This window comes from Loxodonta africana, chromosome 5, assembly GCF_030014295.1.
Source record: "Loxodonta africana isolate mLoxAfr1 chromosome 5, mLoxAfr1.hap2, whole genome shotgun sequence".
In the NCBI taxonomy this organism is placed as follows: Eukaryota; Metazoa; Chordata; class Mammalia; order Proboscidea; family Elephantidae; genus Loxodonta; species Loxodonta africana.
In genome coordinates, this window is record NC_087346.1 from 35,695,367 (window position 1) to 35,722,015 (window position 26,649).

At 38.7% G+C, this 26,649-nt stretch overlaps 1 protein-coding gene across 15 annotated transcripts in view; it reads right to left on the reverse strand.

The window, feature by feature from the left end:
* Positions 1–26,649, reverse strand: part of ALPK1 (alpha kinase 1) — a 146,251-nt gene that overhangs the window by 58,969 nt on the left and 60,633 nt on the right. For 4 of the 15 annotated variants that reach the window (XM_023548592.2, XM_064285433.1, XM_023548588.2 and 1 more), the window contains 2 exons: positions 11,006–11,190; positions 5,154–5,308 (listed from right to left, as the gene is read on the reverse strand). In XM_023548592.2, coding sequence (XP_023404360.1) covers positions 5,154–5,308; positions 11,006–11,132 — 282 coding nt within the window. In that variant the 5' untranslated portion in view covers positions 11,133–11,190. Of the gene's footprint in view, positions 1–5,153; positions 5,309–11,005; positions 11,242–23,794; positions 25,780–25,811; positions 25,831–26,454; positions 26,522–26,649 lie in introns of those variants that run through there. The other 11 variants (XM_023548584.2, XM_064285430.1, XM_023548583.2 and 8 more) reach the window with 8 other exon arrangements.

Below are 26,649 nucleotides of genomic sequence, written 5' to 3' on the forward strand. Positions count from 1 at the left end.
TTTGTATTTTTGTATTTTTTAAATATTTTCTATCTCTCCTTAAGTCAGTGCGAGGTAGCACAGATATTTAAAAATAATGTTCATGGCATAAAGTCTATCAGATTTCCCATTTTCATGGATGCAGAGTTGAAAAGGAAACGGAAAATGATATCCTTCTTCTGACCCTGCTTCATCTCTTTGGCTTGTGCTTTAATCAACCTATAAATATTACCCTGTGTCTCCCCGAAGAGGCACTATGCTAAATTCGGAGCTGATGGAGCATGCTCCCTCACGGTGCAGAAACTGACGCAGGGAGAGGCTGGCCCCCACCAGCATCAAGATCCCCAAACCTGCACAGAGAATGCTCTCAAGCAGGCTAACAACTCCTCCTGGCTTTGCAGCCTGATCTGCTCCCTATAACACAGACATGCAAATCCAAATACGCCCTTTCTCTCACTTTTTAAAAGTTTTATTTTAAGATTTTAATTGTATAGAAATGGTTCTTTTTAGAAGAGTGGATGCTATTGGAAAAATTGCAAAGGGTGGCATCCACGTTAAAGCTGGTGTCCTCATTCCCTGGTGTCCCAGAAGCAAGGACAGGCCGTCCTACTTAGAACTCTGCTGCGACAGCCCAAAGCCAAGCTCGACAGAAGCCAAGGCTAAATGCCTTCGATACTTTTTTGAAAAATCCATCAAAGGTTTTGCTGAATGATATTTATAAGGGCCTTACTGTTCTCTTTCACAAACTGAAATGCCCTTCTCCGACACTTGAAAAAAGTTGCTGGTGCTTTTCATCTTTCCCTTTCAGAGTGTAAACATTGTTTTGAGTGAAAAGAGCTGAAGGAGCGCTTACTTTCCCTTGAAATTTTATTTTTAAATAAGAGAGGGAGAAAATCCTTTTTCTGACTAATACTAATAATACAGGTCAAAGTGTCAGGCGATATACAATTAGATGGAAAACAAAAAAGGTTCCCCCTCTTTTTCTCACAGTACAATGGCACTAGAATATAAATTACCAATGAAGATGAAATAATACTTCAAAGCCGGCAGGGCAGGCCAGTGCAGTGTTTACAAAGTATTTTCTATGGCATGATGAGACATTAAAGATGATGGTAACCCATGGACTTGAGGGTGTTGCTGAATAGTCTAAAACTAGCATGAGGTAGGATTTTAGGTCCTCATAGCCTGTGACCCCGTGATATGCTTTGTTTCACCAGGGCAGCTGCAGTTATCAACAGATGTTTCAGCAATAAATAATTGGTATCATCTCGGAAAAGACCCATCTACCTGGGGAGAGGGCATAATACCAAAAACACTGCCCGGCTATTACAGCCACATTAATCTCCCATCTCTCCAGGTTTCTTGGGGAGCGTCCTGCAGGTGTTTTTTCTGGGAGAGAGCGGACAAACTCTCTCAAGTCAGCAAGCTTTGTGTGGAGTGTAAAAGAGGTTGGCCCCTGCCATAAATTTCTGTCTGTGGCCACACACCAAAGGAAAAAGGACAGGGGGTTGGGGGTGGGAAGAGAAGAGGGGGAGTAGGGAGGGAGGAAATGGAAGAGGCAGCCGAGACAGAAAGTAACACACAAAACGCATGTAATTTTTCCTGAGTTCAGGTTAAGCGAGTGAAAATATAAATGGCCCTTAATTTTATAAGACCAACTCGTGCACTATAGGAAACAGTTGTTGATGACTTGCCTTTTCCTTAGGTATCTTATGTGTAACTTTGATGCGTTATTTGTGTGGTTGACTTAAAGACAAAACGTTTGTCCTTTAAATGTAACGCTAATTTTAAAAATGGGGAGGAAACTTTTTATGGGAAGGATTCATATCAAAGGAAAAAAGAAACAGAAAAACAAGGAAAAGTTCAGATTAACGGACAAACTGTAAGAAAGAGATAATAAGAGAATTGAAAAGACAGGACAGCAGCATTTATTTATTATGTAATAATGGAATTATACAATTAATCAATTATTAAAATGTGACCATCCAATTCCAGTAGAGTCTATATTGAAACCAATAGTATAACGGGACAAAAACAGAGAATATACTCCAGCCACTTTTAACAAGCCGAGATATTGAAAGTAGCACAGTTTTGAGCAGCTTGGCTCATAGGGTGCTATAGTCCTTGGTATTTACAAAACAGAGTGGTTTAGCAATTGTGCACTTGGGGTCTGACACAATAGGAAAGCATACTAAAAGTCTTTAGGAGATGTGGTTGCTTAATTTATAGCTCTCTGGGTAAGCTAAACAAAATGATTCTCAGAGTTCAAAAAGCTCCCTGATTAAATACATTAAGAACTAAATAAGTCCTAATAGATTGATTCTTAGAGCTACTATTGAGCAGCCTTGTGAGCTGGGCATAAACCTCTTAAATTCTGTATGGCTCCATTTCCCTCATATGAAACCTCTGTGATCTACAGAGAAGTAACGGACTCTTAAAACAGTCTAACAACTATGAGCAGCTTGTCTCCAAACTTACATTCATCCCCAAATGCAGTAAGACTTGAATTTTTAAACATATTGCCTTTGGATTTTCAGCTGATGTCACTACCAGCTTTAAATGTGGTGGTGGTGGTGGGGGCGGTGACCTGGTGGTTGCAGAATAGAATTAAATAGAGGCGTAAAACTCTGGTAATAATGGTATCCTGTATCACAGCCTCTCAGCCTATGGTCAAAATTCAGAGGCAATTTCTAAGCTCCATATGTCAAATCAGGGGGTCACTCCCTCTGTGAGGGTCTTCCGCTCTCACCTTAGAATCCTTGTAAAGTTCTTAGATGACGTTGGCTGAATCATACAAGGGCTCGCCAAGCAAGCGAAGCAACCATTGGCTCACTGGGAATGGCTCCAGGCTAAAACAGGTCTCTGAACTTACAGAAAAGAAACTCCTTTTCTTGTTAGGCTTACACAACCTCCACACTGGATTCTCTTCCTCCTCCTGCTTCAGAAATCCCTTTATGCCTCACCTTGCCTCTTCTCCATTCAAATCCCTCTCCCGCAGACCCTTCCCTTTCATTCACCACTTTTCTCTTTAAGCAGTGGTCCTCAAACTTTAGCATCTATCAGAATCATCTTAAGGGCTTGTCTAATATAGGCCGCTGGGCCCTACCCTCAGAATTTCTGATTTGGTAGCTCCAGTGGCCCAAGAATGTGCATTTCCAACATGTTCCAAATGATGCTATGCTGTTATCCTGGGACCTCACTTTGAGAACCACTGCTGTAGAGCAGCAGTTGTCCAATAATATGGTAGCCCCTAAAAAAAATTCTTAATTAATTAAAATTAAGATTTTAATATACTTCCTCAGTCATACAATCAGATTTCAAGTGCTTAATAGCCACATAAGGAGCCCTGGTAGTTAAAGCGATCAACTGTTAACTGAAAGGTCAGTGGTTCAAAACTACCAGTGGCTCCCAGGAAGAAAGATGTGGCAGTCTGCTTCCGTAGAGATTTACAGCCTTGGAAACCTGATGGGGTCGCTATGAATTGGAATCAACTCTATGGCAGTGGGTTTTTAATAGCCACACGTGTCCAGGGCCTAATGTGTTGGACAGGGCAGATATAGAGCATTTCCATCATTGCAGAAGGTTCTACTGGGCAGCCTGCACCCTGCTTTAAACAAGTCTCAGGGCTTCTACCTTTGCTTCCAAGTTCTTCACTTAGGGTTTCTGAGGGAGCATGACAGTCAGAGGAGGTGGCTGTGAGTCATAGCCCCACCATTTACCGGCGGCCTATTCCCTGGGCAAGTTAATCTCCCTGCACCTTCATTTCTTCATTTGTAAAATGGGATGACAGTAATAATAACCACTGCAGAGTTATTTTGAGAATTTAATAAGATGATGCATGTGAAAGTACTTTGTAAACTCTACGATAGTAGACAAATTATAGTCATTATTCAATTCCACTTCTCTACTAATATCAAGCATGCTTATTTAAAGCCCTGGCTTATCATCAGATTCTTTCCAAGTACTCACTTTCCTTTGCCTGCAGTCTCCCGTCTGCTTAAATCTACTTTGTTTGTTTGTTTTGTAGGTTGGAGAAGGTGGGAGGCTTCTTGTTTCTATTAAGTCTCTAAAGATGCTGCTATGGGTACATAGATCCAGGTGTCTTTCCCAGTTTTTTGCTCTGATCAGCAAAGACAATGTTTATACATTTATTTTGGGATAAACCAAACATCACCACATGTAAACAGGTAAGAAAAAAATTTTTTAGGATACTGTCATTGATTCTAGGACCCTGGTGGTGCAGTGGTTATGAACTACGGCTGCTAACCAAAAGGTCAGTAGTTCTAATTCACCAGCTGCTCCTTGGAAACACTTCGGGGCAGTTTTACTCTGTTCTATAGGGTCTCTATGAGTTGGAATTGACTCGACGACAATGCATTTTTTGGTCATTGATTCTAATGTCAAATATATTTTTATGTGAGAAAAAATATATGTACGCTAGTAGACTTTCTTCTTTGACAATTATCTGAGAGAAGGTGTATAAAAAGCAATGCTACCGAAAAGGAAAGTGGCACTTCTCATAGCATCCCTAGAACCTAAGCTTAAATTCTGAGCATAAATTCTGAGTTTTATGTGTTTTTCTTGGAGTTTTCTCCAGTCTAGGGTGGGGGTACCAGTTAGATTACTTTCCAATGACTGAATTGAGGAATAAACACGTAATTGACTTTGACTTGATGCTTCCTGAACAGTCTTAATCATTGGGAGATAAGAGAGTGAGCAGGACCCCACATAGGACCCAAGGAAGTGACACTCCAGACTTTAATTGCTTAATGAGTTAAGTCACATTGACAGAACAGCAGTGAATTTATATTTTTAAGCTACCTAACTTTTACAAAGTGGCATTTCAAAATAAAACCTCTATGAGACATGGTAAAATCACAGCTACCACTTCTGGCCCACCAAGAGTGTGTAAATGTTTCATGATGACGGGCTTCACATCAGACCCACTGGCCACCCCTCTTCGCTTTTACTGGATTTGGATTTCCAACAGAAGGTCTTATTGGGCAAGTGACACTTTTCTAACCGCTGTTTCCCCACATTAGTCAACCTGGCAGAGCTGACCATAAGGAAGAGGGCTGTTTTGTGCTTCAAAGAAATTTAATCTATGAGACCACTTAGAGTCTAAGTGCCTTGCTTGGGGGTGTCAGAGGGACAGGTGGTGTGGCTCTTCCTACCAGTAACTGCTGCAGCCCGGCGCCAATCACATCCTGCAGGTTTGTTTTGTCCTCTGGGCCCACGGCTTGTTTGTACTGCCACTTTTCAGGCACGAAGGGCCACTTCATTTCCTTTGCCTCCTGGATCAGGGTCCTTAACTCACTGGGAAGTGAAGCTGAAAAGGTCAGAGTTCAGGTAAGGAAATTGCAGTCAAAGAAAAGGCTGTTGAGCTACCAATGTTATGATGAAACACCTCAGCTACGAAAAAAAATTTCCCTACCTCTTGCTGCCTGGCTTAAGCCGTTGGTTCTGACTGAAAGAATAATAGCGAGAGGCTATCTGTCAGGGGTGGCCTTAGTCTACTTTGCCCTACAGGTAAATTTGGGTAGTCAGGCATTAAGAAAGGTTTTTAGCAGGAAGTAAAGCACTTCACTGACTATCTCTGCATGAAGAATCAGAGAAAGGAATGAAGGAAATATTATTTTCCCTGTAAAATGAGAAAGGGACTGAGACGGAATGGCATTTTACGCTTGTGGCAGCTGGATAATGCAGCGTCAATTTGTACAACCCTTTTTCACTTCTTCAAGACTTCACCTTACTTTGTACCTTTATTATGTACTACATGTGAACAGAGAAATAAATATTAGAGATACATATTAGGTGTTAAATGGTACCTACTAATCACGGAGATGGCCCTGTTTTATATTGATGGATATATTAAACATGTTACTGGGCAACAAACATACTTACACAGGTCCATAATACCCTATCCAAATTTCAGCAACCTGAAAAGTTCTGGAAGCTGAACTTGAGTTGATTAGAGACTATTTATAGCCTTGCTTATCTTTTTTTAAAAATTATTTTATTTTTTATTGTAAGAATATAATCCAGTGAGATCAGTTACAGTAATCATGTTTTACAACCATCACCAACATCCTTTGCCAAATTTTCCATCTCCATAAACAAAAACTGGAAACCCTGGTGGCGTAGTGGTTAAGTGCTACGGCTGCTAACCAAGAGGTCGGCAGTTCAAATCCTCCAGGTGCTCCTTGGAAACTCTATGGGGCGGTTCTACTCTGTTCTATAGGGCCGCTATGAGTCGGAATCGACTCGATGGCAGTGGGGTAAACAAAAACTCAATGATTCCTAAACAATAATTACCCCCATTCCACCTCCCTCCCACCCCTGGTAACCACTACTGAACTCTGATCTCCATATATGGGTTTACTCTAGGTACTTCATATTAGTGAGATTATACAATATTTGTCCTTTCAGGATTGACTTATTTCACATATAATAAAATATTACTCTGCCATAAAGAGAAATGAAGTCCTAAGACATGCTACAAAATGGATGAACCTTGAAAACATGCTGAGTGAAATATAGCCTTGCTTTGCATACTTAGTGTGATTATTTGAGAATTTTGCTGCAAGAATTTTCATGAGTTTGATTATAGTTGCTGCCTCAGCTTTTGTTGGAGTGTGAATGTAACATATGGTACACGTGCCATACTACCTCCTTAACATTTGAAAAATTGTGAATTCTGAAACACATATGACCCCCAAAGTTTTGGATAAGAGATTACAGTCAGTGATTCGAACCTACCAGCTGCTCTGAAGGAGAAAAGACCTGGCGATCAGCTCGTATAAAGATTTCAGCCTAGGAAACCCTATGGGGCAGTTCTACTTTGGCCTATAGGGTCGCTATAAGTCGGAATTGACTCGACGGCACACAACAACAATAACCAGCTATATAAATCTCTATGCACTTGTCTCGTAGGCATCTCAAAGTCAACATATATAAACTCTGATGGTTGCCACCCCTCCCCACCCCTGTATCCTCTACTGTGGTGAACTTTAATCTGAACCTTTTTTTCTAACTCAGGTTGTTTGTTTCCTCCCTGTATTCTCTACTGTGGTGAGTGGTACCACCGTCCGTTGAGTTATACAAATCAGAAACAAACTCAGAAGTCATTCTAGACTTTTGCTTTCTTTCAATGCCTGAATCTAATTGGCTCTTAGATCTTATGGACTCTAAAATCCATTTACTCCTCTTCATCATCTGTAATTTTTGCCCAAATTACTGCTTCCAATTCCTTTTTGGAAAACACAGGATGGATCAGCCCATTGCTTTGCATAAAATTGTTCAGCTGTTTTTCACTTGCTGTTCTTGCTGTCAGGATTACCTTTCCCCCAACCCCTTCGTGGTTGTGCTCAGGTCTACTAACTTCAGCATTCAACACAAACACTGCTGGATGTTCCTTTCAGCATCTCTCTCTCTGCTCTGCAGCCATGTCTACCTCTCTCACAGGACTGTGAGAATCCTGTCTTATCTCTTCTGTAAAGCACACCATAATGGTTATGAGAAGGATTCAGTCTTACATCAATATGAAACATGTTAAATAAAACAAAAGAGATACGACAAAGAGAGCAAGAGACAAAAAGGAGAGAATGGTGGGAATCTAACTCTGCCACGGTCCATGATGCTTTTTGTGGCCTTGTTGCCAACTGGGCAAATGTAAGGAAGTCTATCTCAACAAGGTGGGGAAAGACTGGCTGGTACTGAGGGAATATCAGATGGGCCACATCAATGAATGATCTAGATTGATTACTAAGGATGACATACAAGTATCACACTGAAATCATCGTGCCTATTCAGCAAACCGGAACTACTGAGCACCTACTCCAGTATGGCAGCTCCCCTCCAATGAAAGCAGAGCCACAGGATTAGGGACCTATATAGTCACATTCTGTGGGAAAGCCTGGTTCTCTTTCTCTTACCGACAGATTTCAACTTCTGAATGTTTCCAGTGTATGTGCAGAGAAAATTCCTTAAAGGACACTTCTTGGTAGCTCTTGAATAGGAGGACCATTCAGTCCTATTTGCTTAGGGCAGTCCTGGTTTATGGTTGTTGTCCTGGCATACTTATTAGTAGTCTCCCTTTTCATTTTCAAAAGTGTCCCAGTTTGACTGATAAATGGCATGGGCATGCTATCCCTGAGTGAACACAGGTAATCAAAGGATAACAGAAATGTAATTTGGGGGTTCATAGAATTTCACCATACTTCAGGACTGAATAGTTGGAACATTTTCAAGTTTCTTCATAATAATGGAGGAAATCTATTCTTTATAACTCATTCTTGCCTGCTCCACACCACCCTTACACTAAGGGTTATGTCAGGACATACACTCTAGTGGTGACTACTGAAATAAAAGCTGCCTCTAAAATATGGTTTTTTAAAAAATACATTTTCAAAACGTATCTCTGTGATACATGCTATAACGTGGATGAACCTTGGAAACATTATGTTAAGTGAAATAAGCTAGACGCAAAAGGGCAAATATTGTTTGATCCCACTTATATGAAATATCTAGAACAGGCAAATGCATAGAAACAGGGGTAATGGGGAGCTATAGCTTAATGGCTACTGAGTTTCTGTTTAAGGTGATGAAAAAATTTTAGAAATAAATAGTGGTGATGGTTCCAAACATTGTGAATATAATTAATGACACTGAATTGTACACTTAAAGTGATTAAAATGACAGATTTTATGTTATATTTATTTTAAAATTAGCACAATAAAAAAATGTTATCTCTGATTGGATCTCAGTTTCTTGTTCATCTCTGGAGAAGTTACTAGGGGTAGTCACCCATGCTGACAAGGACAATTTCTGAGGGAAAAGGATGGGGTTGGGAGGAGGAGAGAAAGGAATAAAAACTGCAGTGTTTGTGTTCCAGAGTCCGCTCGACTCACCCTGCCGCCATAAGTGACCCTGTACTAATGCCTTTCTCTCAGGCTGACGACATCGGCGGCAGCACCACCCGTCTGTTAGAGCTGCTCAGAAACCACCTGCTGAGGGAAGGCTCTGCCATTAGACTGCGTCCAATCAGCCCACCGATCCCTGTGCTCTACACGGGCACTACATTGTGGTCAGTTAATGCTAGGATTATCACTGGCTCAGCACAGGAGCTGTCCTGCTTTGGTTTGTGGGATTCAGCCAACCCGGGCCATCATCCCCACACAGAGCAGGAGCATCCTCTCCCCCTCTGATCACTTATTTCCCCCAGCAGCCTACCTAAAAGGCTGAGTCTAATTTAGTGATTTTATAGCTGAGACTTGCCTTATCTGGAACTAAGCTGATTATCTCTCTTGTTCTGTGGCATTTGAGAAGAAAAAGACGAAGACAATGCTACCTGATTAGGGGGTTCAGAGTCTTCCTTAGGGAGTGCCTAAAGGTTAAAGGAATTTGGGTTGAGGAGACAAAGGATGTTGTGTAGTAAAAGCACAAGAGGGAAGCTCTTCAGGAGAAACAGCAGCACACTGCCTCCGCAGAGAACGAGGTCCAGCGACAGGGCGTGTTTTAGAGGTGTCGAGCACCTGCCATTCCCTCCCTGCTGGCACACACAGGTGTGATCTCAGCTGACTGGCACGTTTATAACTGACAAAGCCACACGTTGATGTATCTGGCTAGTAAAGGAGGAAAGATACATGAGCTAAATTTGTGAAATGACTGGATAAAAAACTGACCGCACTGTATCTCGAAAAGAGCACAAATGATAGGCTCCTAAAGTCTCCCTGTAAAGATGTATGTGCCTATGTATGGGAATGGAGTCCTGGTGGCACAGTGGTTAAGTGTTTGGGTAACCAAAAAGTTGGCAGTTGGAATCCATCAACCACTCTTTGGAAACCCTATGGGGCAGTTCTACTCTGTCCTAAAGGGTTGCCACGAGTAGGAATCTATTTGATGGCAACAGGTTTGGTTTTTTGTTTACATATGACAATGAGGAGGCCTGGTGGCACAGTGGTTAATCGCTCATCTGCTAACTGAAGGGTCAGCGGTTAGAACCTACCAGCCGCTCCTCAGGAGAAAGATTTACAGCCTTGGAAACTCTACGAGGCAGTTCTACTCTGTCCTATAGGGTCCATTGGGGTTGCTCTGAGTCAGAATCTGCTTGATGTCAAAGAGTATATATAAGAATGTGGGGAAAAGACTCTCCCTAAACATTTTCCCACTGCACAATGAACAACAACAAAAGAGATCAGGAATGTATGTGTTACGTGGGAATCTTATTTCTGAAAGGGAAAACAAAGCACCAAAAATGTACAGAAAAATGTTAAAAGGAAGTAAAAAGGACACATAGGAAAGGAGGAAAAATTATTAGAGTTCTTGAAAAAAAAAAACTAAGAAAAAAGGTCTGCCTCTTCAAAACTGACTAAAGAAGAAATAATAATTGCCTTAATTGTCTAGGTTTACCTAGATTGAAACTTCCCCAAAACAGCGACTTATCTAAAACTATGAATGTGCAAGCTATGAAATGAGCAATAAGCCAAATTCTTAAACCTTGATAATGATATAATCGGTATTTGTCAATGTGAGTGGATTTATTTCACAAATAGCATGAAATGGATCAAAATAAAAAAGAGAGAGGGAGAGATGGGACTGGTGAGATGACATATTTATGGAAGCTGTAGAAGCCTATGGAAACTGATGAGGCACAAAATCCTACTTTGAAAAAAAATTATGTGCCACCATTCAGAAGTTGCTTTAATTTTTTAATAATTGAAATTTATGTGCACCAGCCAACTTGGACCCTTTGTTCTACTTGAACTAAACTGTTTCTTGTAGCCTCATGTTTACTGAAGCCTAAAATTAAAACTGACAGCAATTCACTGCAACAAAGTAGGCTTCTTCCCCTGCCTGTCCGCCTGCAGCCCATGTCCCATTCATGCCCTAGAAATCCACTCATCTCTCGGTGGTCATCTGCCAAGAGAAGAAAAATAGGGCAGAGATGAGAACGTGTCGTTTAGGCAGGGGAGGGGAGCGTGAACCCGCTGGCTCACACCCCTGGTGTCTCCCATCAGGACCTCACCTCTGCACTGCTGGTCCTCTCTCTTGTCCTCCTCTGACACGTCTGACGCCTTCAACAAGAGCTGGTCCAACACTTCCTTGCACTCTTGCAGTAGTGCAGCTACAGCTACAGCTTTTTGATTATTCATGATGATTACCCTCCCTCGACGATGAATTGGGTGTCCTGGGTCTACAGTGATCAATTACCTAGGAAGAGACATCGATTCTCAATAAAGGAGGCCCTTCAAGGCGAGGTACCTGGTGAACAAAAGAGAGGGAAAGATGATTAACACAAGCATCATCAATTATCTGTAAGACTCAAGCAGGGAGGGATAATAGAGCAAACACATGAAAATACATGATGGCCTCTGAGGACTTTATTAGGGGAGTGTGTGAAATTACTGCAAGGCTTGGTCTAGATGGGCAGCGCCTTGGAGGCACCCAAGGGCAGTAGGGAGAGGATTCTGATGAGGGCTCCTGGTTACCCAGAGTGCAGTCAGTGAAATCACATGGATCCAGATGAAATGAATACACACTATGATTTATATATCTTCTGCAGACTTCACATCAGTACCTCTGGATCCCAGAAGCACAACACTTTCTGCCTCTCTGGAAGCCTGCAGGAAGCATCTGGCTAAGGGTTCCAATATTTGGAAGCAGGCATTTGGGAATATGTTTACCACTCTCTTAACCTACTGCCAATTTCCCCTGTGAAGTATTTTTTATACAGTTTGGAATAAGATAGGCAATGACAAATGTCAAATTTAAAGCTCTTCACTGTCAAGCACATTGCTGAATAAAATAGCAAAATGGTGTCCCAGAACACCCAATTCCTAAACCTATCACATGGATGGTCTATCATAAGAATGGATGGATCCACTTATATTGCCATTTAACATATATACAGTTGAAGGATTTCTTATGTAAATATAAGCATGATATAATGAACTCTACAGTCAAGGTAACTTCAAGAACAAAACTTACTGACAGTATAAAAATGCCTGGCAAATAAATAGAAAAAGTTACTTGATTAGTAACTTTTTTTCTTTTTTTGGTCCATCTTTCCTCTATTACATTGCAAACCAAATAAAGGAAATTATTCCATTTCTGACTTTGCCAGAGTAGATGGTGGAGCTCCTGTCTGGCCTAGACATTCTCATAGGGCATGCAGAATTTATTACACAAGAAGAGAGTCAGAAAGGGAAGAAAGTAACAGATATATGGATGGCTCTAGTTCCTCTGTCCCCAAGCTTATCTATGCAATGAACTAAGCCAAAACCGTGAACTATGTATTGGTTAAAAAAAACACGAAAAAACCAAAACCTAACCTGTGGCTGTCGAGATGATCCCAATTCATACTCATAGCGACCCTATATCAACCCAGAGGACAGAGCAGAACCATCCCATAGGGTTTCCAACGAGCAACTGATAGATTCAAACTGCTGACCTTTTGGTTAGCATCTGAGCTCTTAACCACTGCATCACCAGGGCACCTATGTATAGGTAGTAGAGGTAAAATGTACTTTTCTATCCAACAACCTCATTTTACGAAGTTGATTTTTCAATCTGAAATAGGAAAAAGCATTTTCTTTTTCATTTTTTTCTATTCTATGACTTAAGAGGAACAGAGAACAAAGGATGAGTCAACTATGCAATCTAAATTTGGAGTTTCTCATGCTGTCCTGGTTGATATACTCCTTATGTTTTGGGTGGTGTGACAAGGAATTATGAGGGAACTCATGAACAAAGAAATAAAACTGTGCACCATAATATAATTTTCATAGTACATTTCACTTTTGTTAAAAGGCTTATACAAACACAAAGAAAAAAAAAAAAAGCCCCATTTGCCAGTAAGCTGATTATGACTTATGGAAACCCCATGTGTGTCAGAACAGAGCTGCACTCCATAGGGTTTCGAATGGCTGATTTTCTGAAGTAGATTGCTAGGTCTTTCTTCCAAGGTGCCTCTGGGTGGACCTGAACCACCAGCCTTTTGATTAGCAGCTGAGTACATTAACATTTGCACCATCCAGGGACTCATGCCTTTAGGGTAGAAAATAGCCTTCCTTTATTGGTAAATTAAAATAAATTTTAATTGTTCTGTTCCTGAATGTGGTTTAAAGCAGGGATGGCATGTAGTAATGAAAAGAGGACCTAGAAATAGAAAACTAGTACACATACTACTACTACTCAGAAATTTGTGGATTAATCCCACTTAATCTTCTTTCATTAACTATTTGTGAAACTTCTGAGATTTACTTTTCTCACCTGTATTTTGAGGGAGTGGTTGCAAAAATTGTTAAGATCCTTCTCACTCTAAAATTATACATCCAGGAGCAGTCTAGGTGACCAGATTGTCTCTTGCTGAAGACTATCTGCTATTTATTTACTGAAAAATCCCCAGCAATTTTGAGAACTTTTGAATATAATATTTTTAAGTATCTTTTTTGTCTGTGGCTTAGAAATGTTGGCTTAAATTTTAGAAGTTGATTACTAAATAAATGTATTTCTTTGCTATCATATCCTAGCTTGAAATCCCAGTTTTTGAGGCATAGGATCATAAATCTCTTCCTTTAGTTCAAGTGCTGTAAAAGAGAGATAAGATATGTGGCTCTACAAGGGCAAACAACAGGACTGGACCTAATCATTTGGGTAAAGCTAGGTCAGGTCAAGGGAAGCTTCCCTGAAGATGCGACGCCTGAATTCAGCGTTGAAAGTAGAACTGGACTTAATGAAGTTAAAACGGTGCCATGGAAGGAAAAACAAGAGAGAATTAAAGAAGGGCCAGGTTGGTTGAACTAAAGATAAAAGGATATAAGGCTAGAGAGGTTAGCAGGAGCCGTGCAAAGCCTTGAGTGCCAGGTCAGGAATTTTGTCTTTATCCTGAGAGTGATAGGAAACTACTGGTGGCATAGGAATATGACCAGATTTGCATTTGGAAAAAAAAAATCACCCTGGTTCTGGCTGCAGTGTGTATTAGAAAGGCATTTGGGGTGGGAGAAAAGGCAATGAGTGTAGATAGATCCGTTAGGTAATTAATGCAATAATCCATGTGAGAGACGCTGGCCTTTGGACCAGAGTAGCAATGTTAGAGATGTAGAGAAGTGGGCAGATTTGAGAGATGGGTAGGCAGTAAATGCACTATCAGTGTTGGATGGCTATGAATGTATTACGGATAAGTCCCAGGTTTCTGCCTTGTCACAGCTCAAAACTGAATGGACAATGGTGCCATATTTTGAGACAGGAAACATGAAAGAGATCATATAGAAAAAGACAAATACATCTTCTATTTTATATTTTAGCAACAAAGATAGTAAGAGAGATAAATCATACTGGCCACAATAAGCAATCGAATCTTAACCATGAAAACATTTCCAAAAAGAGGCAGGATTTCAAAGATAATTAATTTTTAGGATTCATGACTCCCCAAAATGTACTAAAGACGTTCTTTATGCTTTTTGCAAGTTATAGTATTTTCCCTTTCCACTCCAGAATTCAGGGAGAGACAATAGGAAGAAAATACTGTAACATGAGAAACACTTTGGAATCCAGCCATCTGTCCAGACTTGTATGGCTCATTGTTAGGTAAGCATAACAGAGGCTGGAGCCCAGGAAACTTTCCTTCAGGCAACAATCCCCCTGGAAATTTTGGTCAGCTTCACTTATAAAAGAATCATTTTCAATGCCAACACATATCAATTTTTGCTCTCCTGAACTGTGGCATTCTCTGAGCAATACTTTGTAAAATCAAATAATGAAAGTCTCCCAAATGTTTTATAATCTATAGATTGTTTTTCTATTTTAAGACCCCCCCCCCACCAATATTTTTTGTTAAAAATCAAATGGAAAGAGGCGGGCAAAAAGAGTCAAACATGAAAACAGATAACATAATCTATAATATGTTTGCCTTATAATAGCATCAGATACTCAACAAGGTTAGAATCATACATTCCAAGGCACAGGTACACACACATCACCAAATGGTCACATGTTTATACATTCTGCATTTGATTTCTACATGTGTGCTTCAGTTCTATTGGTGGCCTAGAATTTATCTGAGTGGCTGAGTATATAACTAATAAATCAACCATCATCAGAAATAAGGAACACTCCCCCCCATCAAAAAAAAAATGCCCCAACCCATTGCTGTCGAGTCGATTCTGACTCATAGCAACCGTATAGGACAAAGTAGGGTTTTCGAGGATGTAATCTTTACGGAAGCAGACTGCCACATCTTTATCCCATGAGAAATAAGCAAACCAATGGGTTATTTAAAATCAATTTTTTTTTTTGGCATCTGTGTGAGTCTTTCACCGGGTGATTAGTACCCTTCTTAGAGGCTGGAGCAGGGAAAATAAAAGGACCCAAAAGTGTTCCATAGTCTACTGGCAGCCACTTCTACAATAATCCACCAGCCAACCAATCAGTATCCCCAAACAAGAAGATATAAGAGATGGTCTATATTGCCAGAGAGTTTACAATTTAATTAGACGGATAAGACATAAATACATAAAATATCAACTAACTATACAAGAAAGCCAAAAAACCAAACCCTTTGCCTTTGAGTCAATTGCAACTTGTAGTGACCCTATGGGGCAGAGTAGAACTGCCACAACAGGGTTTTCAAGGAGATGTTGGATTAGAACTGCCAACCTTTCGGTTAGTGGCTGTAGCTCTTAACCACTGTGCCAACAGGACATGCTATATAATTGCATTCCCAAAGCTCAGTTATAAGTTATCTTTGTTGGAATTCAATTAGTGATTGATTAGATTCATGAGCAAGCCCTCAGAGCCCATTTAATTCATATGTACATAAATAATTATATGAAAAATAAATTTTCATCTGCATTCAATATAATTATATAGTTTCTATAAGAAAAGGTATTATGGTCTCCAGTGTAGAATAATAAGAATACTTTTCTCCAATCAGTCACCAGCAGTGAAATCCAGGCTTTCTCTCCCTTTCACCCTTCCCTTAGTAACCACACACACAAGCTCTCACCATCTTGCCTTTTGCACTGATTGGTGGTAGAAACAAGACGAGAAATAGAAACTTTAGTTGGAGGGTAAGGCAAGTGTAGGGCTTGGATCAATATCTTTTAGTAACAGTCATTTGTTAACATTCTAAAACTACGTAAAATGGAGGAGGATAGGGCAACTTCTAAGTCACCGAAAACCTAGAAAGTAGACTTTTGTTTCTAGCAGTATAGAAGATTACATACCCCAATGACCTTCCCACTGAAAACAACTAAAGTGCTGGAAAAACAACATTTTAAAATCTTTAAAATATATCCATGAAATAGAAAGAAAGAACTACTTAGAAGATAAAACCAAGTGAAGGCTGGAACCCAGAAAGTTAACGCAATGCAGAAGCTAGCATTTGCTTTCAGTGTATTTGCCAAATTCAGTGAGCTTAAACTTTGGTTTTCACTGTCTTGGAGGGTGGGAAGATAGAAAATGAAAGTGAAGGCTACCCGAGGTGGGAACTGCAAAAGGAGACTGCGACTTTGCATAAAGTTGAGGTCACAAAATGTTGCCCCTTCAGTGTAACAACATGCTAAAAATAAATCCTTACCCTTCCCAGGAAAATTGCTTGTGGCAAAACATGCTGCTTCATGCAGGGAAACAAAAAGATTTCCCTTGAGAATTTATAATTACTAGGTTCACAAATCTCTAATCATTATCTCTGATAATTATTTTTAAATAAATAATTTAAAGATGATCATTGACTGGTGACACTCTCAGGCAATGGTGGAATTAAACACAATCCTCTCTAAATGAACTTAACTTTAATCTTGGGTTTAAAGAATTCCTACCTATAAAATACAAAGAAATATGAGCTCCCAGTCAAGTCTCACAAAATGTGTAAGGTTAAAAAAAAAAAAAAGAACAGAAACAGCAAATAGTAAAATCAGACTCATAAAGACTTTAGATAATGAAAATATCAGATACAGACTATCTACCTACCTACCTATCATCTATCTACCTACCTATCACTTACCTATCTATCTATCTATCTATCTACCTATCTAGCTATCTATCTATCTATCATCTATCTATCTAGCTATCTTACATGTTTAAGAATGGAAAGAGGGTGTTGAAAATATGAGTAAAGAGCCAGAATCTATAAAGGAGGTATAAGGAGATTGAAAAAAAAATTCTTGAAATGCAGAAAGTGATAATAAAAAATTTAAAATTCAGTGAATGGGTAGATTTAATAAAATATTAGCTGTAGCTAAAATAGAATTTTTGAACTGGATGGTAAATCAGAACAATTACCTAGAACGCAACAAAGAGAAAAGAATGGAAAACATAAAAGAGAAGTAAAGGGAAAGGGAAGATTGAATGAAAAGGTCTAACATATGTCTAATCAGAGTCCTAGGTAGCAAGAAGAGAGGTCAGAAGAAATTATATATATACATATACATATATATAAACAAAAAATTTTCTGTTTCAACATTTTTTATATGTACAATTCAGTGACATTATGTTCATCATGTTGTGCAGCCACCACCATCTGTTTCCAAATTTCCCATCACCCTTAACAGAAGCTGCATGCTCCCCAAGCAGTGCCTCTGTCTTTCCCTTTCCCTCATATCCCTCGTAACCACTAATAGACTGTTATCTCTATACATTTGCCTATTCTAAATATCTAATGTAAGTGGGATCATATGATATTTGTCCTTTCGTGACTGACTTATTTCACTCACAGAATAAATGTTTGGAAAGACAAAGACTGAGAATTTTCAGGACAGGAGAAAGACAATAATCAAAAAGCCTGAGAATTCCAAGAAAGATAAATAAATCACGATCCATACCTAGAAATATCACAGTGGAACTGGAGAACACCTAACACAAAGAGATCTTTAAAACAACCAGAGAGAAAAGACAGGCTGTCCACAAAGGAACAACAATGGATTTATAGTGGAATTCTCAAAAACAACAAAGAAAACTAGAAGACAGTGAAAGAATATCTTCAATATGTTGGCAAATAAAAATTTTAAAATAAACATCAACAGACCCTTACTAAATAAAGCTCTAAAGGATGTACTTCAGCTACAAGGAAAATGATCACAGGTGAAGGGCCTCAGATACAAAGAGTTATAATATGCAAAGAAAGTGATAAATTATTGGCTAGATCTAAACAGACATTGACTGATTAAAGCCACAAAAAATATGAGAATAAAAATTTAAAGTTACATACACAAGTGCAAATAGCATATATGCCATGAGGAAAAGTGATTGAAGTTAAAGTGCTCTAAGATCTGTGAATTGTTCAGGAGAAGAGATTTTAACTGTAAACTTTGAAAAAATTTCTAAGATAATCCCTAAAAAATTGAGGTAAAACATAAGCGTGAAAATAATAGGAGAAAAAAAAATGAAAAGAAACACAATAATCCCCAGAAGAAGGCAGGAAAAAATAAACAAAGAAGAACCAGAACAAATATGAAGCACAAAATAAGGTGGTAAAAATAAATTCAAATGCATCAATAATTCCAATAAAAAGAAATGAACTAAATGCTACAGTTAAAAGATAAAGATAGGCTGGATTAAAATGCAGTTACATAGATTTTGCTAAAACAAAAGAATACAAAAAGGCTAAAAATAGTAAGGTACAAAAAGATATATCAGAAAAACAACAAATAAAAGAAAGCTGGTGTAGCTATCTTAATATTAGACAAAGTAGACTTGAAGGTAAAAAAAATTACTTGAGATAAAAAGGTCACTTCACAATGATATGTGGTTTAGTTCACTAGGAAGGAATAATAATTCTAAACTTGTACACATCTGGTAGCATACCTTCAGTACATATATGGCAAAAATTGGAAGAACTACAAAGAAAAATAGGCAAATACATAATCATAGTGGGAAATGTGAACACATCTTGTTTACAAACTAATACATAAGAAGGTAAAAATATCAATAGTGATATAATTGGTCTGATCAACAGAATTAACAAACTTGATCTAATAGATATTCATGAAACAACATACCCAGGAGTTGCACAATATATATATTATTTTCAAGCATACATGGAACATTTACAAAAATTTAATACGTACGCTACAAAGCAAATCTCAACAAATTTCAATGGATTAATATCATACAGAAAATATATATTTTTTAATTTTTATTGTGCTTTCAGTGAAAGTTTACAAATGAAGTCAGTCTCTCACATAAAAACTTATATACGCCTTGCTACATACTCCCAATTACTCTCCCCCAATGAGACAGCCTGCTCTTTCCCTCCACTCTCTCTTTTCGTGTCCATTTCGTCAGCTTCTAACCCCCTCTACCTTCTCTTCTACCCTTCAGGCAGTAGATGCCAACATAGTCTCAAGTGTCCACCTGATCCAAGAAGCTCACTCCTCACCAGCATCCCTCTGCAACCCATTGTCCAGTCCAATCTATCTCTGAAGAGTTGGCTTCGGGAATGGTTCCTGTCCTGGGCCAACAGAAGGCCTGGGGGCCATGACCACTGGGGTCCTTCCAGTCTCAGTCAGACCACTAAGTCTGGCCTTTTTATGAGAATTTGGGGTCTGCATCCCACTGCTCTCCTGCTCCCTCAGGGGTTCTCTGTTGTGTTTCCTGTCAGGGCAGTCATCGGTTGTAGCCAGGCACCATCTAGTTCTTCTGGTCTCAGGATGATGTAGTCCCTGGTTCATGTGGCCCTTTCTGTCTCTTGGGCTTGTAATTACTTGTGTCCTTGGTGTTCTTCATTCTCCTTTGATCCAGGTGGGTTGAGACCAATTGATGCATCTTAGATGGCTGCTTGCTAGCGTTTAAGACCCCAGATGCCATTCTTCAAAGTGGGATGCAGGAGGTTTTCTTGATAGATTTTATTATGTCAATTGACTTAGGTGTCCCCTGAAACCATGGTCCCCAAACCCCTGCCCCTGCTACACTGGCCTTCGAAGCATTCAGTTTATTCAGGAAACTTCTTTGCTTTTGGTTTAGCCCAGTTGTGCTGACCTCCCCTGTATTGTGTGCTGTCTTTACCGTCACCTAAAGTAGTTCTTATGTACTATCTAATTAGTGAATGCCCCTCTCCCACCCTCCCTCCCTCCCTCCTCTCATAACCACAAAAGAATGTTTTCTTCTCAGTTTAAACTGTTTCTCAAGTTCTTATAATAGTGGTATTATACAATTTATTTGTCCTTTTGCAACTAATTTCACTCAGCATAATGCCTTCCAGGTTCCTCCATGTTATGAAATGTTTCACAGATTCTTCACTGTTCTTTATCGATGGGCAGTATTCCATTGTGTGAATATACCATAATTTATTTATCCATTCATCCATTGATGGGCACCTTGCTTGCTTCCATCTTTTTGCTATTATAAACAGTGCTGCGATAAACATAGGTATGCATATATCTGTTCGTGTAAAGGCTCTTATTTCTCTAGGATATATTCCGAGGAGTGGGATTGCTGGATCATATGGTAGTTCTATTGCTAGCTTTTCAAGGAAGCGCCAAATCGACTTCCAAAGTGGTTGTGCCGTTTTACATTCCCACTAGCAGTATATGTGTGTTCCGATCTCTCCACAGCCTCTCCAACGTTTATTATTTTGTGTTTTTTGGATTAATGCCAGCCTTGTTGGATTGAGATGAAATCTCATTGTAGTTTTGATCTGCATTTCTCTAATGGCTAATGATTGTGAACATTTCTTCATGTATCTGTTTGCTACCTGAATGTCTTCTTTAGTGAAGTGTCTATTCATATCTTTTACCCATTTTTTAATAGGGTTATTTGTCTTTTTGTAGTTGAGTTTTTGCAGTATCATGTAGATTTTAGAGATCAGGCGCTGATCAGAAATGTCATAGCTAAAAACTTTTCCCAGTCTGTAGGTAGTCTTTTTACTCTTTTGGTGAAGTCTTTGGATGAGCATAGGTGTTTGATTTTTAGGAGCTCCCAGTTATCTAGTTTCTCTTCTGCATTCTTAATAATGTTTTGTATTCATACAGACAATATTTTGTAAGTAAAAATTAAGTTGGTAATCTATAAATAAGATGACTAGAAAAACCCTCATATGGATGGAAATTAAGAAATATATTGCCAAATAACTCAGGTCAAGGAAGAAATCGTAGTGGAAATAAGAAAATATTATAACTGAATGATAATAAAAATGCTACATGTCAAAACTTTTATATCCAGGCAAAGTGAAGCTTAGAAGGAAGTTTGTAGTCCAAATGCTTATAACAGAAATAAAAAATGATGGAAAATTAATGAGTTAAATTCACATAATCACAAGTGGAAAAAAAAAGGAATAGAAAAAATAAGCTGAAAGGAAGTAGAAGAAATTGAATAAAGATAAAAGCAGAAATTAATGAAATAGAAAAAATGCAAAAGGAAAATCAACAAAATAAAATGTTGGTTCTTTCAAAAGAGCAATGATGTTGGTAAACTTGACTGAGAGGATAAATAGAACTAGGAATAAAAATGTTGGGGGTATGTTACAGACGATACAGGGATTTTTCAAAAGCTAATAAGAAAATTGTTATGGATTGAATTGTGTCCCCCCAAAAGGTGTATCAACTTGGCTAGGCCATGAGACCCAGTATTGTGTGGTTGTCCACCATTTTGTGATCTGATGTGATTACCCTATCTGTTGTAAATCCTAATCTCTATGATGTTAATGAGGCAGGACACAATCTATAGGATTAGGTTGTATCTCAAGTCAATCTCTTTTGAGATATAAAAGAAGAAACAGGCGGAGAGGAGAGGGACCTCATTACCACCAAGCAAGAACAGCCAAGAGCAGGGCACGTCCTTTAGACCTGAGGTCCCTGCACTGAGAAGCTTCTAGACCAGGAGAAGATTGATGGCAAGGACCTTTCCCCAGAGCCGACAGAGACGGAAAGCCTCCCCTGGAGCTGGCACTCTGAATTCAGACTTATAGCCGCCAAAACTGTGAGGGAATAAATTTCTGTTTGTTTAAGCCATCCACTTGTGATATTTCTGTTATAGCAGTCCTAGGTAACTAAGACCAGAATATTAGAAACTTTTTATGCCAATAAATTCAAAAACATACAAAGTGTGTAATTCTTATAAAAACATATCCTACATAAAAGAAATCAAGAAGTTGAAAATTTATACAGTTCTATGGAATCAACTCGACGGCACTGGTTCTGGGTTATAATCTTAAAGGAATTTAATCAGTATTAAATATTTTCCTATGAAGAAAACACCATGTACAGGTAGTTTTACCAGCGAAATGTTACCAAACATGCAAGGAACTAATAAATCCAATCATATGCTAAATGTCCTTTACATCAACAACAACCAAAAAAAGTGATTTAACAAAAATATGACATTTACGATGGCATAAAATATGTAACATATAAAAAAATAATATGTATATAATTATATATAATACACAAAAATATATAAGTATACATACATAAATATATATATATATGCAGTGTATGTATATATACAGTGAAGCCTCTGACAGCTGGAACTCAACAGGACTGCCTTGTTTTTCTGAGTCTTGCAAGTTTTCCACCCTTGACAGGGTGTAGTCTTACTACTTTTCTATCGCTCGATTTAGTATAAAATATTTGAGTTTTCCTTCTCTGACAGGTTTCCCCATTAACAGATTCTGGCTTTAGCAGGAGACCTCCTAGACATATCCAAAAACCTCCCAGGACTGGTTTATTTGGTTGCGGGGTTTGGGACCATAGTCTCATGGGATGACTCAGTCAAATGGCATATATACACAGTGCCTAGGAATCACTCTAATAATAAAGACTTCTAGAGAGAAAATTGTAAAATTTACTTTATTGAAAGACATCAAAGAAAATCTTAATAAATCAGAAGATATTCCATGTTTGTGGTCTAGAAAACTCAATATTATTATGATATCATTTTCCCCCTATAACTTTAATGTGACTCCAATCAAAATTTCAGCATCTCTGTGGATGTCTGTGTATCTTTGCATGTAACCTGACAAGCTGACTTTAAAATTTATATAGAAGGACAAAGTCCAAAAATAATCAAGATATTTTTGAAGAAAAAAGAGAGGGAAGTACCATGCCAGGTGTCAATAATTAATATAGTATTATATCAAATAATGCAAACATTACTGGCACTAGGATAGAAAAACTGACATTAGAAATAAAACAGAGAATCCAGCAATAGAACCACATGTATATGGAAATTGGATTTATTACAGAGCTCAGCACACGACATTGAGCTAATTGGTTGTTTTCTAAAAATCCATTGTAGTTGAAGACTTAATTATGAAAGACAAAACTATACAACTTCTAAAATAAAATATCTAAAAAAAGAATATCCTTATGCTCTTTGGTTGGAGAGGTATTTTTTAAACACTTGCAAAAAAAGCAAATCTTAAAGGAAAAGACTGATATTTTTAATTAAAAATATAAATTTCCGATCAGCAAAATAACACCATAAAGAAAATGAAAAGACAAGCCACAAACTGGGAGAAAGTATTTGTAACATATGTAACCGGCATACGTTTTCTATCCAGAACATATAAATAACTCCTATAAATCAAGGAGAAGAAGACTAACCACATAGTAGGGAAAACATGGGCAAAAGACTTGGACACTTCACACAAGAGGCAACAAATAGCCAATGAATATATAAAAAGCATCCAATCTCATTAATAATCAGGAAATACAAGTTACAATCACAATTATATACTATTCACACCTTCTTGACTGGAAAAAAAGAATTAAGTTCAAGAATATAAATTGTTCTCAAGAATGGCCAGCGTTGGTTACTCTCATTCACTACTGTTGGAACCTACAATTTGGTGTTATCTAGCAAAATCAAAGATACATACACATTATGACTCAGTGTCCACTCCTTGGTATATACTCTTGTCTAGAAAAACTCTTGGACCTGCGCCTAGGGGAAATGTATAAGCATGTTCACAGTGACACAGTTTGCAATAGCAAACAAAGAAACAAAATGAAACAACCCTCATGTCCCTCAGCAGCAGAGTGGATTAGTGAATTGAAGTAGATTCATACACTGGGATAGAATAAGCAAGTAAACGGGTGTATTTCAGTTACATAATACAATGTGGATGAATCTTAGAAACATTAAAAGCAAGTCACAGAAGGACACATGCATAAAATTTACAGACATTTATAACTAAACAAAACATTGTTACTGCATACAAAGATCCATGGTAAAACCACAAAGAAAAATAAGGGAATGATGAGCTAAAAATTCAGGATAGTGGAATTCTTTAGGCGAGAGGGGGGCACAAAGGAAACTTCCAAGGTAGTGGTACGCTGTTTTACTTAAACTAGTTGTTTGGTCTATAGGTGTTCATCATATTCTGTGCATGTTGTTGCTGTTAGCTGCTATTAAGTTGGCCCCCAATTTATGGTGATGCCGTGTAAAATGCTGCTCGGTCCTGCACCATCCCTATGTTAGGTTTCGTATAGAACTGTTGTGATACATAGGGCTTGTATTGGCTGATTTTTGGACGTAGATCACCAGGCCTTTCTTCCTTGTCTATCTTAACCTGGAAGTTCCACTAAAACCTGTTCAGCATCACAGCAATACACAAGATGCCAATGACAGATGGGTGGTTGCTGCACATGACATGCATTGGCTGGGAATTGAATCCAGGTCTCCCCATGGAGGGTGAGAATTCTACCTCTGAATCACCACTGTCCCCCTGTGTGATACTTATTTTTATACTTTTGGGGGTATCTACTTGCTATTTAATGAAAAAAATTTAAAGAGAATAAAATGGAAACCCAAGCCTAAAGGGACTGTACTAAAAAAAAAAAAAAACAAACCTGTTGCCATCGAGTTGATTCCAACTCATAGTGACCCTATAGGACAAAGTAGAACTGACCCATAGGGTTTCCAAGGAGTGGCTGGAGGATTTGAACTGCTGACCTTTTGGTTAGTAGCCGAACTCTTAACCACTACGCCACCAGGAGGACTGTATAGGAAATAAATACAGTTACTGCCCTTAGAGTTGGAGCCAGTGACTCCATTAAGAAATAATAAGATTGCAACAACAGTAATAACAGCAACAACAAAAAAAAGTGTGTGGTTACAGAGGTAAATATATATACTATGAAGGTGTATGTGAGTACATGGACCTGCATACATAGGTATATTTCTAGGCATAAGTTTATACGTGTTTGGGTATGTTACATACATATTCATACATATAATAAGACACACAAGGGGCACAGTTACAGAGACCTCCTAGACATATCCAAAATACCTCCAGGGATTGGTTTACTTGGTTGAAGCGTTTGGGACCATAGTCTCATGGGATGACTCAGTCAATTCGCATAACATAGTTCACAAAGATAATGTTCTATATCCTAGTTTGGTGAGTAGCCTCTGGGGTCTTAAAAGCTTGAGAGTAGCCATCTAAGATAGAACTATTGGTCTCTTCCGGTCTGGAGCAAAAGAGAATGAAGGAAGCCAAAAACTCAAAGAAGAAACTAGTCCACAGAACTAACAGCCCACACGAACCACAGCCTCTTCTAGCCTGAGACCAGACGAACTAGATAGTGCCCAACCACCACTACGGACTGTTTTGACCAGGGACACAGCAGAAGGTCCTGATAAAATGGGAGAAAAATGTAGAACAAAACTTGAATTCCTAACAAAGACCAGATTTACTGAACTGATAGAGATTTTTTTTTTTTTTTTTTCTGAGTCTATTGCCCTAAGACACCCTTTCAGTGTGGAACTGAAGTCATCGCCAGAGGTTTCCTTTCAGTCAAATAATATAGATTGGCTTATAAAATAAGTATCACCTGTGAGGAACGTGCTCTCTTAAACAAGCAACTATATGAGACCAAACAGTAAATATTTACCCAAAGATGAGACAGCACGGAGGGGCAGGGAAGCTAGATAAATGGAAACAGAACAAACAGAATGGAAATAATGAGAACGCTGATGCTGCAAAAATTGTAACCAATGTCATAGAACAATTTGTACAAAAATTGTTAAATGGGGACCTGATATGCTGTGTAAACTTTCACCTAAAACACAATAAAATATTTTTAAAAAGACAGATAATGAAAACTGTAGCCTTTCAGAGCAGGGAGTGGCTAAATTCTAAAGTGGGTAGGATTTTGAAATAGCAAGAGCAGAGACTATGAAGAGGAGATCCCCTCTTGTGTTGGAGATCAGTGAGTAGGCTTAGGCTATTAAAATAATTGATGGGATAGGGAGTTTGAACCATTAGTTTAACAAACATTAGATTGTCAAGGAATTCAATTTATCTTTTCATTCCATTTGCATGGAAAACAAAAGAAAAAAATAAGCAAAATAGATTACAGGAAATTCTATAAGTGAAAATGAAGCTTGTTGCCGACTTTTCTATATCAAGATTTCCAGCCTGAGGGCCACACCTTGTTAAAACGGGAGAACTGGATGCCAAAGCTGTCCCTTCCCTCTGTCTTTCTTGCCCTTGTGCCCCACCCTCTCCAGTTCCCTGCAGCTGAATGTGTTTACCAAACTTGACTGCACCAGAAAGTGCAATGAGAGTGTTCCGGGTCACGAACAGGTTACCTGTCGGTCTCTGGAAGAAAGAAGAGGAAAATCATTGTAGGGGCTGTTGCTCACCCTCTCCAGCTACAGTTACCCACTTTATCAGCCATGGTGACATCTGACGAACTATTAGCCTGGCCCCCACGGCTAGAAGAGCGG